Source organism: Anoplolepis gracilipes, chromosome 15 (assembly GCF_047496725.1).
Source record: "Anoplolepis gracilipes chromosome 15, ASM4749672v1, whole genome shotgun sequence".
Lineage (NCBI taxonomy): Eukaryota > Metazoa > Arthropoda > Insecta > Hymenoptera > Formicidae > Anoplolepis > Anoplolepis gracilipes.
Window position 1 is genome coordinate 885,481 of NC_132984.1, and position 13,914 is coordinate 899,394.

The window sequence follows — 13,914 nt, forward strand, 5'->3', positions numbered from 1 at the left end:
AATATTTCCTTTAAAGTGTTTACAAATTTTGGTTGCATAAATTGAGAAAAAAAATTTTATTTAAATTAGATTTTTATCCACACTATTATTTCTCAATTAAAATCTATCTCTTTTATAAGTAACTTCAACTTATTTATTATATAAAAATTTGTTTTATACATTAGCGCGTGCAAGACATAATCTTAGTCACACAATGAAATATGACACTATAATCCACTTTGAACTTTGGATATTGCACTTGTCACATAATAAGGTGCAATTAGTTTTATCATTTTCTACCAAGCATCATCTCCTGCGAGTTACATATGACACAATTTTCCTATAAAATAAAGGGTATTATGATCATATAGTAACAATAGAAGTATAAATTAATATACATATATAAGAAACATTATACGTACAACAAATTCAAAGTTGGGTAGACAATCCTCGTGAAAACAGTGCTTGCAATAAAATACAACTATATTCCGTAGATCTAAAGGATTTAAAAAATAAATTATATGTATAAAATTGTATAATTTATACTTATGTCTAATTGTAATTAATTTATTTATATAGTTAAAGCTATTACTATAACATTAATAACATTCACCTCTTACAATTATCTTCCTATGGCAAGCTCCACACATTTGATCATCTAAAAACCAAAAAAGCAATCTGATGACAATGATCTGTTAATGTATTTCTAACAGAATGCGATCTATTAAAATATTTAATATGCATAATTCTTTTACTTATTTCTCGAATCAGTTTTAAAATTTCTACAGATAGAATTTTTGTTCTTTGAGAGCAGTAACAATTTTATAAAGTTTACCATCGACAAATATACCCCTCTGCTGACAACGAACAAGTCGTTCGTGGAGATTGAAATAATCATTAGACAGTATCTTTTTGCAACCTTCTTGCACAGATACTTGTAAATTATAGTCACACATCATTTTGACCAGTGCTTTCTTCAGACCTGGAATTTCCAAGGTAGGTTCTATCCTTTGCACCATAAGTCGGGGGTCAACGTAGGTGCCAATCTTTTGAAGAAGAAACGTAATTGCCGCTAAAACCCGTGAAATTATTTAGTATAATAGTGAAAATAAGATTTGCGTATTTAAAATTTGCTCTATTTCTGGATTCTTTCTTGGAATATAAAAATAACATAATATAATTCATACTTGGTTTATCAAGCGAGTAATTAACTAGATCGTTCCACAGTTCCTCGTCATCGTGTTCTTGACAAAACGCAATCGCACTTTCCATATCGTCGAGTTCTCTCGTCATGAGCGCCAAAGCTTCGGAAGTATTTCCTATCCTGCCCAACAAGTACACCATTTCCGGATAAAACCGACGCTGGCTACAGATATCCAGAGCTTGTTGTATTGGATAATTATCAGAGCGACGTAGGAGCGGCAATAACTTGTCTCTCGAATAATCAGCGTATAATCGCACTAATAAACCATGATACTTGCCCTTAGAGTCTTTAGTATCTTTCTTGTCTAAGGCATCTAGATACTAAAGATATGATTATATAATTAAGTATTTAAAAATGAAATATCTGTATCTATTTTTATACAAATTTTAAATAAATAAAAGAATTAAGAAGACTGTGGCTATAATACATAGTTAAGATTGTAATGTGTTAAATATATTTCTTGAAATTATATATTTCTCATAAGCATCATTATGCCCTTACCAAATATAAATAACGATGATTATGCTGCAATTTTTGTACAATGACATCAGACGTCACTCTGTCTTTTTCTAGAAAAAATTGTATGGCACGTTCCGTATCCAGGTCCATCAGACCTTCGATCATGTCATATACAGAATTATACAACTGATATTTCTGAATCAACTGAAAAACATCTTTGTGCCGCAGCTTCAAATACATGGCAAGCGCTTTATCGTATTTGCCATCATGGATATATAAAATAGCTAATGCTTCCAATAATACGTTCTGTCGCTGATTGTGGACTAGTAAATGTTCCAATACACCATTAACTACCGCTGCCACTGTGTATAAAGTTGGAGACCATTCTTTGACCAACTGTAAGAAACCGTCGGGATCCATTTTTAGATACTCATACAGTACCATCTCGTACACTAGCGGATCAAGGGTGACATCACCTCGGGGCAAATAGGACGAAATAGAACGTAATTGATGCAGTTTGGCAAATTTGTAAACCTGGAGAAATTTAAATTTTACTAAAAATTAAAAAATTTCCCATACACAATTGAAAATTATTATTCACGATAAATAATTATATGTAATTATTATGTGACAACAAAAGTTCTCACCTCTTCCTCCCACAACTTTTTATTTCGTCCTAAAATTTTGAAGCAAAGTTTTCCAGCCTCATCATATTTCTCATATGCTAACAAGTGATCCAAATAGATTCGTCCCACATCTAATACGGTATGCCTCTTGCAATCCTTGCCATTGCTCGTTGTTACTACTTCCAAAGCTTGCTCAAATTTTCCGTGGCTCAATAACCACTCGATTCTGTCATCTGTATCGTATAAACTGGCTACAACGATATCCTTTGGACTTACAATAAAAAACCTATAAAAAATTTTTATATGAAAATATTCGAAAATTTGTAAAAATGAGAAAATATATATCCGTACACAAAGCTATTTTTCTTTCTCATTTTCAATATTATGATAAAAATTTATAATTAATTATATAAACATTCTATTAAAAATATCATTATCCATTAAAAAATTAATATTTGATGTGCTTAAATATTCTTAATTAATGTAATATGGTAATTATTGGTTTGATGAATTGCATTTTTCTTTTCAGTATTGACTTTTCAGTTTTAAATAAATAGTAATATACTATGTATACATATATTAAATTTATTTTATTATTACCTGTTTTCCTCCTTCAAACAATCCAAATGATAATCATTACAGCTGTATTCTTTATAGCCACGTAGAGTAAGTGAGTTTGCACATAGCACTGAAAAATCCTGATATTTTGGTTCGACCACGTGCAGAGTCGGACGTTGATTCTTTCCATCTTCGTCTAGCTCTTTAAGGCATCCCAATAATACCAATTGATTTTTCAATGGCGCTATACCCGATATATAAAAATCTACTTGAAACGTTGATACTGAAAAGTAAAATGAAATTCATTAAATAAGTAATAACCATACAGAACATAATTCAATAATTCAAATTAAAACATACATGGAATTAATATTTGTGTATTGAAATATATTCATCAAGAAGAAGGTATTTTATTGATTACCTGGATCTACCACAAACTCGGGTAAATCTCGATTCACCATCTCTTGCATGGTACGTTTCCTGATATGACAAATGCGTACAATGTCCACCCATCCAATCAACAATGTCTTGTTGTCTGACCACTGTAGATTGCATCTATAGTGCTCTGGTAATGTGCTGTGTGAGATAGCATATAGACATATAAAACATATGTAACATATAGTGTAAAAATAAATTAAGTCCAAAAATTTAAATGATTTATAATCGATTCTTTTTAAAAAAGATATATGATAAATGGTTTCCAGTTTTCTTTATATCACAATTTTTTTTTTGCATTAAAACTTTTCTGATCTTGCAAAATATTATATCCGCTATTTTTTTTATTAACACTTACTCTGCGGTACGAGACCACTTGATGAGTCCCAACGAACATCTAGCGTCTAGATCGAAGACTCTCACACCAGTATCAGAGGCCCATGCCACAAAACGCCCAGACCATGCAACAGATTTGACTCCACCTTCCGCTTCACAGAGTACTGTTGACTTCATCCTGGCCAAAAAAGTCTTCTCATAAAGAACTAACTTGTCATCGCCTATAAATTGTAAATATACTTATTATATAATTAAAAACATTAATATTTTAAAGAAATTAATTCCATTTAATTATAAAAATTATAAACAAATTATACACAGTTAAACACCTGTGATAAATCTTCTGCCACTGCCACTTTTATAATAATTTGGATCAATTGCTATACTCTTAACTAATCTGCCCATGCTCATATTGTGATTATCCTCTGTACTATATAATCCATAAATGAAAACTTTGCCATCATCGCTGCAAGAAGCGATAAAGTCCCCATTATGGTCTATGGAGATCTGATTAACTGCCACTGTGTGTGCTTGTAATGTTTTAGATTTTACATTATTACCCTGATGATCTAAAAGATGAATCATTCCCCAGTGTGATCCTAGGCAGAGAAACTAAGAACAAAAAAAAGATAAAATAAGATTAGATTAATAAGATAAGATTAATAAGACACAGAAAGTTTTTATTAATATTTGTATTTAAACTTTTAAAAATTCACAAAATTAAATATTTTATTATTTAAATATTCTAAAATTAAAATTCTAACTATATATTCTTTGTAAATAATTCTCACCTTTGGATGCACAGCAATACAACTAGCAGCATCATTTTGCAAAATATGTTCCAAATCATTACGTATCCGTATATACTTTAGCCTGGGTTCTATTTCATCCATTTCTGAAGAATCTGAATCTTCTTGATTATTCTGCTCCTCCTATAAATTAGCTTTTCATAAGTATCAATTATTCTACATATACATATATGTTTATTTAGTATTGTTTACATTCGAAAAAAAAATTAAATAAATAACTTTATCCATAGAATCTAAAAAATGATTATAAATGAAAAATAATTAAACAAATTCAACAATTAAAATAATTAGGATAGTAAAAAACATAATATAAATTAAAAAATGCCACAGAAATGATGCTTGACAATTGAACAATAAAATCTTCATTGAGAGGGAACATTGTACACAAAGGGATAAAGAAAAGAATTAATGAATCACGATACTTTACTTTGCCAGATGTGGATTCCATTCTTGTTTATCAATCTTTGTCAATCGATGCAATATTATTGTACAATGACTAGATTAATCAAAATTGTTTCAAAGTTGAAGAGAGAGGCGAAAGACGAGGATAAACTCAATAGTAGTATTCAAGTTAGGTTAAGCAAGTTTCATGACACTAGAACATTTCTCGTAAAGAGGGTAAAGGAAGAGCGTAAAATAATCTTCATTTATAATTTATGAGTATATAAAACTTTATATAATAAAGTATGTTACATGTACATATCTTTGTATTTACGTACTTCAATTTTCATTTCGTACGTAAATTTGGCATATTTTCTCTTTCTCTCTCTCTTTCTCCCTCTCTTTCTCCTTCCATCAAACGTCAATCAATTTCCATTCAGCCCGTATCACATGATATATTGAAGATTGAATTTGACCAATCAGGGGAGAGAAATTTTAGTTCTTTTTGTTCCGATTGGTCAAATTTCAATCTGCCGTTCTTCCTTAAATCTATGGCTGATTCTCAATTTCCACCACTTGTCACGTGACCCATTTTAGTTCGCGTTCAATCGAGAAGAAAAGCAGGTGGCGCTATTTTCATATTTCCAAGAGAGGAGAGATAACACTTCTTTGACAGGAAAAAGTGAGGAAACATGTTTTAATAAATTAACGTATATAATAATAATACATTAAGTAATTATATATATAACAATTGAGATTAAATGAAATTCCACATCAATTTTTAGTGACTGTGCATATATATTTCGTCATCTCCCAAAAAATGCGCAATTAAATCCAACCTCAATTGTGTACATATATATATATAAAAATACATAAAGATAATAATGAAATAGTGACAAGTCATAGCATAAATATCAAACATTTTTTTGGATGATATCATGGAGTAAAAAATGTGTTATACTTTGAACAAAGATTATTTTTTTTCATCCTTTTTCAAAATTTTTTAAAATAATAATTAAGCTCTTAGAATTGTTGATGTTATGAACTATATTTTTTTAATACATCTGCAATATCTTATATTACTTATAAGTATTTAAACATATCAAATTTAACCATATTATTTATTTAGAGAGAGATATCTAAAAATGTAAATTTGTTTAAATATCTAAACATAATACTAAAACTTAGATTAATATAGATATTTCAGATAAAAAAATAATATGAAAACAATTAAATTTCAAAATTTAATTTTATGGTTTTATATAATTCATTTATTTTGCATTGTTTTCAACAGCAATCAAGGAAATCAAAAAAATGCAGCGTCTAAGAATTCAAGTTGTTCGTAATCTCTTGGGTACCAAGACATACACCACTGTACCTAAACAAGAGCAAGTGGTCTCTGCTACGTTTAAAGTCCAGGATCCCAAAGATTTTAATGAACGTGTAAAGAACTCTAAAGTACCTGTTATTGTGGACTTTTTTGCAACGTAAGCATTATATAATATTGTAACATTAATTATTTATTAAAATACTGTCATTCTTATTTAATTAAAATATATATAAATTATGTGAACTATACAAAAAATACATTAAGCATATTATTTACATATTAATTAAGACTGCTTTTTTGCTACTCTACTTAAATATATTAAACTTCCAATATTTAATTAAATGCTAATTTATATTGTTACTTCAGATGGTGTAATCCATGTCGTATGTTGACTCCGAGAATAGAAACAGTTGTTGCTGAAAAGCAAGGGAAGATACTACTAGCCAAAGTTGACATTGATGAGAATACAGACCTCGCTCTTGATTATCATGTAAGTGTTTTTACAATGATCATGTAAGATCATTAGATACTAACTAAATCTTGGAATTAATTTCAATGGATTAGTGAAATATCCTGAAAATGTAATAGGCAGATGAACTATACATGCATTTATTAATGCAAGATAAAAAAAAAAAAAAAAAAAAGCTTTTAGTATATTTTATTAATCTGTATTATTGAACATGAGTGATAACATTTTAAAAAACTTTAATGTCTTTTGTAAGAAAAAAATTTCTATAATTTTCGCTTGATATCATAATCAATATCACATCAAGAGACCAAAAGTCTAAAAAAACAATACATTCAAATTGTTCACATACATTTAATCATATATAAACTTCCAGGTAGGATCTGTACCTGTACTCATTGCTATGAAGGATGGAAAGGTCCTAGAAAGAATAGTCGGTCTTCAAGATACTGATAAACTTAGACAGTTTGTTAACAAGTATGCAGAGTAATGTAACTAAAAATGTAAATTACTTTTAAGATGGCTACAGTTTGTTAATTCTTGTACAAAGAATTTCTATAGTGTGATGCTTCGTATTTTGCATACTACATTTATAGTACATTTTCCTTAATTGTTGATTAAATAATATATAAACAGATGTATCTTTTAATTTGTGTGCAAAGATTTCAATTAGTAAGATATTATATAGATTGAAATTTTTAAATATACACGTTCTTTATATATAATAAAATTATTAATTTAATCCAATTCTACAAATTGTGTCAAGTAAATTCTACAAACATATGTACGCACAAACATATCTAAGTGATATATGTATGTGCATGACTCCAAACTAGTTAATTTTTAATGTTCAAATTGGCCAAAATGATATCATTAACAATAAAAGCAAATCTTTTTCTCGCAAAGATCTGTCAAATTTTTTTCATATATTATCCAAATTTAATGTATTAATAGGCTTAAAAATATTATTTTTTAACAGTCTTTTATTGATAGAATTTCTTCAAAGAGACTTAAAACTATATATCAGTTGGTAAAATTTGCAAAAGTTGCCTTGCTCGCTTGTAAGCAATTGACTTTGTAATTTCGTTTTTAATCTTTTCATCATTATTTTCTTCAGCTTTTTTTATAATGTCCATTGCCTTTCGTAATAATACTTTACGTGCCATGCCTTCACAACTTTCAAAGTATTCAAGAACAAGAGGAAAATCTGTATCAGAAATGGAGTTTTCATCCAACAAATTTTTCATTAACCATCTTTGCTTAAGCTTCTTAAATTTCCATTCGTTTCTAGAATGTTTCCACTGTAAAAGCGTAACAATATTAAAAATTTTGAAAAAATGTTAATGAATATAAAATGCTTATACTTATTCATATATACAATAATGCACTTGTGTAAGTTTATCTTATATTTGTATAAGGTATTACAAAATCTACCCTTTAAGAATTTTTAACAACTTACCATAGATATATAATTTAATGCCTTTTGTATAGCATTTTTTTTATTATTTTCCTTAATTTGAAGAGCCATTCGAATAACTCTTTCTTTTTTCAACTGCCTTTTGGATGGCTTTTTTGGTTTTGCATTCTCATTAAGTTCTTCTTTTAGATTAGTAGGTTCTTCTTTTGAGATAATTATATCAGGTGGGACATTGTTACTAAAAAAAAAAATTTATATATATATATATATATACACACACACACATACTTTACACAGTAATAAAATTTAGAAACTTACCTAACTTGTTCTAACTTCTCTGAATCCTTACCGCTAATTTTCTCCTTTCTTACACTGTAAAAAGAAATTATTTCATTAAATTTGTCGATTTTTATAGTATCACTATTTTTCATATTAATTATCTAAAATTAATTTTTCATTCTGTATACATAAAATTAAAAAAAATGACTTATACTTTAATATAGTTGCTCTATATATATATATATGCTACTATAAACTACTATAAACTACCTTGTGACAAAAATTGAATTTAAGAAACAATTTTTTGATGTACATACAAACACAATGATAAAATTTAGAAACTTACTTAACTTGCTCCAATTGCTCAAAATCCTCAATTTCTTTTGCTGTGGAATTTTTCTTTTTCTTTTTTTTTCGTTTCTTTTTTACAATACTTTCCTGAAATACTAGGTCTGTTTCGTAGTCATTTATACCGTCATCTTCTAAAAAATTGATTGTGTAATATTATTACAAATTATATATATTGGTGTTTTTAAAATGGATGGTAGCTAATTAATTTAAGTAAATAAATAATCAAGTCGCGAAAAACTCACCATTAATTCTCTCCTTTTTTAGACTGAAAAAAAAAAAAAATCATTTCATTAAATTTATCGACTACATTTGTGTTACATCACTATTTTTCATATTAATTATCTAAAATTAAACTTTTATTGTATAAAAAAAAGAAATGACTTATAATTTAATATAGTTGCTACTATTTATAAAGTATTTTGTGACAAACATTCATTTGAAGAAAATTTTTTTTGATGTACATACAAACACAATGATAAAATTTAGAAACTTACTTAACTTGCTCCAATTGCTCAGAACCCTCAATTTCTTGTGCTGTGGAATTTTTCTTTTTCTTTTTTTTTCGTTTCTCTTTTATAATACTTTCCTGAAATACTACGTCTGCTTCGTAGTCATTTATACCATCATCTAAAAAATTGATTATGTAGTATTATTACAAATTACATATATCGGTATTTCTAAAACGATTGATAACCAATTAATTTAAGTAAATAAATAAATCAAGTCGCGTAAAACTCACCATCAATCCTCTCCTTTTTTAGACTGAAAAAAAAAATCATTTCATTAAATTTATCAATTATATTTTTGTTATATCGCTATTTTTCATATTATCTAAAATTAAACTTTTTTGTGTATAAAAAAAGAAATGACTTATAATTTAATATAGTTGCTACTATTTATAAAGTATTTTGGGACAAACATTGATTTTAAAAAACAATTCTTGGATGTACATACAAACACAATGATAAAATTTAGAAACTTACTTAACTTGCTGCAATTGCTCCGAATCCTCAATTTCTTGCTCTGTGGAATTTTTCTTTCTCTTTTTTTTTCGTTTCTCTTTTATAATACTTTCCTGAAATACTACATCTGTTTCGTAGTCATTTATACCATCTTCTGTAAAAAATTGATTGTGTAGTATTACATATATTGGTATTTAAATAGATGGTAACCAATCAATTTAAGTAAATAAATAAATCAAGTTGCAAAAAACTCACCATCAATTCTCTCCTTTTTTACACTGAAAAAAAAATCAATTCATTAAATTTATAGATTATATTTTTGTTATATCGCTATTTTTCATAATAATTATTTAAAATTAAACTTTTATTGTATACAAAAAAAAAAAAAAAGAAATGACTTATAATTTAATATAATTGCTACTATTTATAAAGTATTTTTATTTTAAAAAACAATTGTTAGCTACATATACAAACACAGTGATAAAATTTATAAAACTTACTTAACTTGTCCCAACTGTTCTGAATCCTCAATTTCTCGAGCTGTGGATTTTTTCTTTCTCTTTCGTTTTTCTTTATTTTGTATAACATTTTCCTGAAATGCTGTGTTCGTGTCGTAGTGATAATTTGTATCATCTATGAAAAATCAATTGTATAGTATTATTACGTATTATATATATATATATATATATATTATTTTTAAAAAAGATGGTAATCAATTTAAATTAAATAAATAAATTGTGAAAAACTCACCTTTAATCTCCTTCTTTATAAATTTTACTTTTATACGATTTTCGGTATCCATCATGTAATTAATTGATATTATTTAATTTGTACTAATACATACAATTATTCATATTGTAAATACATCGTAATAAATCCCTGCTAAAATAATCTAACTAAAAATCATGAGGCTCAAAGACAATTAACCTAACATGTGATTGTAGCATGTGGTCGTTTATCAGCCCTACTACCCGTTACTCGTTGCAAAAAAATTAAGATCAAGTTAGGTTGAATATGCATTAAGAGAACAGCTGATTCCAAACGCTGCGTTTCATGTACCAGTAAATCAGCTGATAAAGAACATGTGATTTCTTTGCTTATTAATAATTAATCAATTTAAAACTTAATTAGAATAATATATTTATATTTGTCCAGAGTACAGAGTATTCGGCTATAAAATGCTACACAATTTGTTAGTCTTTATTCCAGAAAAACTGTGTGCCAAACAATCTGGTTACCTGCTTGGCAAAGTGATATATGATGCGCATAGTAACTTGAAAAAATTTTATATTATTAGTTTATCTAAAGCAGGCTCTACGGAATCAATTAAATGTACATTAGACACTATTGGATATTATTCTAATATAAACAACGGAGCCAAAGAATTTTTGGACTATAAACATTCAGACTGGGTACACATCGCGGCAAAGCGTTCCCAGAATACAGAGGACGAGTTTTGTCTGACAAATATCGTTCTCAACAATAAGAGAATAGATCTGTCAACGATACGTGCAACAATTATTTTGTATGATCATCGAGCGTTGCAGGAAACAGAATTGTTTGAGAGCAAAGCTGCATCAGGCGATCACTTTTACGAACTCGCAAAGCTGATACAAAGCATGAAAGATGAACTAAGGACCAAATCTAAATTTGTTTGCATCTGGGAAACTCTGTTGACTTGTCACATCTTCTTATACTTGTATCCTGTTTTATGGCTGTCGAAAATAACGGAGAAATTATTGCCAGTCTTAAAGTACTCCTCTCTTGGCTTGCATGTTTACAGCTGGTTGGAAAATATTAAGTGGATGCTAATCACAATTTTGCATGACAAGAATTTTAAGTTGAAAACAGGAAATTATGCCCTGGCAATTGTGATAGATATAGCACTGGGAATCTTTGTCTTGCAATTGTTGCAATATTATATCAAAGATCAGCCTTCACAGCTGCTTCTAAACAATGCAGAGGTGAATTTATAAATTTAATGAAAGATATAAATCCAGTCTAAAGATGTGTAAATGAATAAAATAATTTAATTATTATATAAAATTTGAGTTAGACACTTTTAATTCTATTTATTTCCATTTTCTATCACACAGTCTTAATAATTGGAATTTTTATTTCACACAGAAAGTTGTAGAGACTCTAAAGGATCTAATTAATTGGCTAATGGGTGTACCAGCTGGCTTAAAGCTTAATCATGCTCTAAATAATAGCATGGGAAAGTTTTTCCTGTATCACATACAACTCTGGTGGACCTTCTTGACATTTTTAAAGCCGCTTTTAGATCTTGCATTTAAAATATTGCTCTTATTTGGAAGATTGGGAGTTACATTTCAAATATCTATCATCGCAGATCTTCTAGCTCTCGTTAGTTTTCATACATACTGCATCTATGTTTATGCAGCAAGGTGCATATATTTTCTCAAATATTTAATGTGTAAGAATCTAATAAAATTCATGATTTTTTTTTACCTCAAATAATTTAAGAGCCAAGTTTATTACAGGCTCTTCAATATACAGCTGAGAGGAATTACAGCTCTCTTCAGACTTTTTCTTGGGAAAAAGAAAAATCCTCTACGTGAAAGGGTAGACTCTTGTCAATATCAAACAGATCAACTGTTCGTTGGGACACTGTCGTTTACTATTCTTTTATTCCTAATGCCAACAACATGGATATATTACACTGTATTTACATTGGTAAGATCATGTCTGTTTTGATTTTAACTTTTTTTAGCGCATTATTCGAAATATAATCACGATATTATATAATTATAGCTCAGGCTAGTATCGATTGGATTTAGCGGTTTTTTAACCAGATTGAAATTTTATCTACAAATTATGCCTGTTTACACTTTCTGGAAGTGGTTGTTGCAATCTTACAGCACCTGTAGTAAGTGTTCTAATAATATCATATATTGCATTGTGGAAAGAATTTTTTTACTGCCTAATATGTCATGAATAGAATATTATAAATGATAATAATAATAATAATAATTCCCTGTAGGTACTGTTAATATCAAATTGCATTCTCATTGCGCGAAAAAACGATTAACGATATTAACAATGACTATAGTTGTCGCACCTTGGAGATTTACATGGAAAAAGTGCATTGCAGACACAATTATTTGCCATCCATCCATTGAATGGTGCACAATATTAAATAATATTGTATGGGGTCAATTGTTATAAAATTGTATAAAAAATATTTATATCTAATATAATAAATTTTATATATAAATATACGTTTTTAACGAGTTTCTTGTAACATTTTGTAGAAAAAAATATATATATTGAAATTATTATATATAATAAAAGTAATTAGCATCTACTATTATATCTATTATGGAAAAAAAAGTAGACATTATGAAGAACAAATAACTATTTATTATATAACAGGGACAATATTACGTAAAACAATCAAGATAATATATCTAAATAGAAATTTTCATTTTAATTTCTTCCGATTTTCTGCTAAACTATTGTCAATTCGACTTAATGTATCTGCCAAATCGTTGTCGAGCATAAGATCAATGTCATTTTCTTCTCTTAAGATACAGAAATACACTAGAAAAACAGCTAGGCTGGCTGCTACGCTAAATGGTTGATACCATGGCATGCTATCTCCATATGGGTCACGATACTCGTTTACTCTCATAGTAGCAGCTTTTGTAGAAGAATACTTAATAGGTTGATCGGTGACGTTGTAGTTATCAGTGCCTGACAATCTAAATTCATCTTTAGAAGATGTGCTTTGTTTACTTCTAATATTAAATGTTATCTGTGGTAAATTGTTTCTGTAATAAAAATAAATATATATCAGATTATTACGTTAAGTTATTTAACAATATAAAATTCAGTTTTTATCTTAATAATATTTCATAATTTGCTTCAATGTTTATTTTTTATAAAATAACAATATTGAATTTCTTCTTTCCAAAATTTTTAAGAAATCGCATAACCTTATCTAAATAAATATATACAACTCCCCGGAATAAAATGTAAAAAGCAAAACGATTTTTCATTTTAATTACCTTTTATTAAGCAATATATTCTTATCTCGCAGTAAGAGAGAAAAAACATTTTTAATATTGCCTAACATTTGCATCATACGTTTGATGTAGGAATAAGTATTAGCAACAACTTCGGGGTGCATTCAAATTTACACCTTGGAGTAGCGTTGGCTTGACCAATCGGGGCAAAGGAAATTTTGTCCCGATTTTTCTCTTATCCCGATTGGTCGATCGCAAGCTACTTTACTCCAGGGAGTAAATTTTCGAACGCAATGCCAGAAATGCCTCGAATGCGTTATTGCGGACCGGCCT

General features: G+C 28.2%; 5 protein-coding genes across 9 annotated transcripts; 2 read left to right on the top strand and 3 right to left on the bottom strand.

Moving 5' to 3' along the window:
- Positions 1–54: 54 nt before the first annotated feature.
- On the bottom strand, positions 55–5,179 carry Lt (vacuolar protein sorting-associated protein light). The gene is made up of 13 exons (XM_072907457.1): positions 4,834–5,179; positions 4,389–4,529; positions 3,927–4,209; positions 3,620–3,818; positions 3,248–3,402; positions 2,869–3,109; positions 2,290–2,554; positions 1,685–2,176; positions 1,167–1,503; positions 815–1,051; positions 593–637; positions 402–475; positions 55–319 (listed from the first exon to the last, which is right to left on the bottom strand). Exons 1-13 carry the CDS (start codon positions 4,852–4,854, stop codon positions 269–271), a joined length of 2,541 nt encoding a protein of 846 aa, XP_072763558.1. The 5' UTR covers positions 4,855–5,179; the 3' UTR covers positions 55–268.
- A 198-nt stretch (positions 5,180–5,377) lies between these two features.
- Positions 5,378–7,488, top strand: LOC140674109 (thioredoxin, mitochondrial). Of its 2 annotated transcripts, none has more exons than XM_072907470.1 (4): positions 5,378–5,469; positions 6,082–6,274; positions 6,484–6,607; positions 6,960–7,488. In XM_072907470.1, the coding sequence occupies exons 2-4, from the start codon at positions 6,102–6,104 to the stop codon at positions 7,071–7,073; spliced, it is 411 nt and encodes a 136-aa protein (XP_072763571.1). In that variant the 5' UTR covers positions 5,378–5,469; positions 6,082–6,101; the 3' UTR covers positions 7,074–7,488. The 2 variants fall into 2 exon arrangements, with proteins under 2 accessions (XP_072763571.1, XP_072763572.1); XM_072907471.1 differs by lacking the exon at positions 5,378–5,469 and adding an exon at positions 5,499–5,635.
- A 105-nt stretch (positions 7,489–7,593) lies between these two features.
- Positions 7,594–10,578, bottom strand: LOC140674108 (uncharacterized). 4 transcript variants are annotated; one of them, XM_072907468.1, is made up of 11 exons: positions 10,343–10,578; positions 10,093–10,225; positions 9,848–9,870; positions 9,614–9,743; positions 9,370–9,392; positions 9,125–9,257; positions 8,873–8,895; positions 8,626–8,761; positions 8,319–8,372; positions 8,043–8,238; positions 7,594–7,884 (listed from the first exon to the last, which is right to left on the bottom strand). In XM_072907468.1, exons 1-11 carry the CDS (start codon positions 10,395–10,397, stop codon positions 7,600–7,602), a joined length of 1,191 nt encoding a protein of 396 aa, XP_072763569.1. In that variant the 5' UTR covers positions 10,398–10,578; the 3' UTR covers positions 7,594–7,599. The 4 variants fall into 4 exon arrangements, with proteins under 4 accessions (XP_072763569.1, XP_072763568.1, XP_072763567.1 ...); XM_072907467.1 differs by having other exon boundaries at positions 8,626–8,758; positions 9,614–9,746; XM_072907466.1 differs by having other exon boundaries at positions 9,614–9,746.
- A 30-nt stretch (positions 10,579–10,608) lies between these two features.
- On the top strand, positions 10,609–12,796 carry Pig-q (phosphatidylinositol glycan anchor biosynthesis class Q). Its single transcript, XM_072907462.1, has 5 exons — positions 10,609–11,556; positions 11,720–12,000; positions 12,097–12,289; positions 12,368–12,482; positions 12,597–12,796. Exons 1-5 carry the CDS (start codon positions 10,771–10,773, stop codon positions 12,779–12,781), a joined length of 1,560 nt encoding a protein of 519 aa, XP_072763563.1. The 5' UTR covers positions 10,609–10,770; the 3' UTR covers positions 12,782–12,796.
- A 160-nt stretch (positions 12,797–12,956) lies between these two features.
- On the bottom strand, positions 12,957–13,895 carry LOC140673718 (uncharacterized). Its single transcript, XM_072906834.1, has 2 exons — positions 13,624–13,895; positions 12,957–13,386 (listed from the first exon to the last, which is right to left on the bottom strand). Exons 1-2 carry the CDS (start codon positions 13,743–13,745, stop codon positions 13,038–13,040), a joined length of 471 nt encoding a protein of 156 aa, XP_072762935.1. The 5' UTR covers positions 13,746–13,895; the 3' UTR covers positions 12,957–13,037.
- Between the last annotated feature and the right edge of the window lie 19 nt (positions 13,896–13,914).

Excerpts from the sequence above, each read along its gene's own strand:
- Pig-q (XM_072907462.1), top strand. The coding sequence starts at position 10,771 with ATGCTACACAATTTGTTAGTCTTTATTCCAGAAAAACTGTGTGCCAAA. Across the intron at positions 11,557-11,719 it reads TGCTTCTAAACAATGCAGAG|AAAGTTGTAGAGACTCTAAA; the intron begins GTGAATTTATAA and ends TATTTCACACAG. Across the intron at positions 12,001-12,096 it reads ATCTATGTTTATGCAGCAAG|GCTCTTCAATATACAGCTGA; the intron begins GTGCATATATTT and ends AGTTTATTACAG.
- Lt (XM_072907457.1), bottom strand. The coding sequence starts at position 4,854 with ATGGAATCCACATCTGGCAAA. Across the intron at positions 4,210-4,388 it reads GTATTGCTGTGCATCCAAAG|TTTCTCTGCCTAGGATCACA; the intron begins GTGAGAATTATT and ends TTTTGTTCTTAG. Across the intron at positions 2,177-2,289 it reads AAAAGTTGTGGGAGGAAGAG|GTTTACAAATTTGCCAAACT; the intron begins GTGAGAACTTTT and ends AAATTTCTCCAG.
- LOC140674109 (XM_072907470.1), top strand. The coding sequence starts at position 6,102 with ATGCAGCGTCTAAGAATTCAAGTTGTTCGTAATCTCTTGGGTACCAAG. Across the intron at positions 6,275-6,483 it reads ATTGTGGACTTTTTTGCAAC|ATGGTGTAATCCATGTCGTA; the intron begins GTAAGCATTATA and ends TTGTTACTTCAG. Across the intron at positions 6,608-6,959 it reads ACCTCGCTCTTGATTATCAT|GTAGGATCTGTACCTGTACT; the intron begins GTAAGTGTTTTT and ends ATAAACTTCCAG.
- LOC140673718 (XM_072906834.1), bottom strand. The coding sequence starts at position 13,745 with ATGCACCCCGAAGTTGTTGCTAATACTTATTCCTACATCAAACGTATG. Across the intron at positions 13,387-13,623 it reads AATATATTGCTTAATAAAAG|AAACAATTTACCACAGATAA; the intron begins GTAATTAAAATG and ends TTTTTATTACAG.
- LOC140674108 (XM_072907466.1), bottom strand. The coding sequence starts at position 10,397 with ATGATGGATACCGAAAATCGTATAAAAGTAAAATTTATAAAGAAGGAG. Across the intron at positions 9,747-9,847 it reads AAAAAAGGAGAGAATTGATG|AAGATGGTATAAATGACTAC; the intron begins GTGAGTTTTTTG and ends AATTTTTTACAG. Across the intron at positions 8,239-8,318 it reads GAGAAGTTAGAACAAGTTAG|TAACAATGTCCCACCTGATA; the intron begins GTAAGTTTCTAA and ends TTTTTTTTTTAG.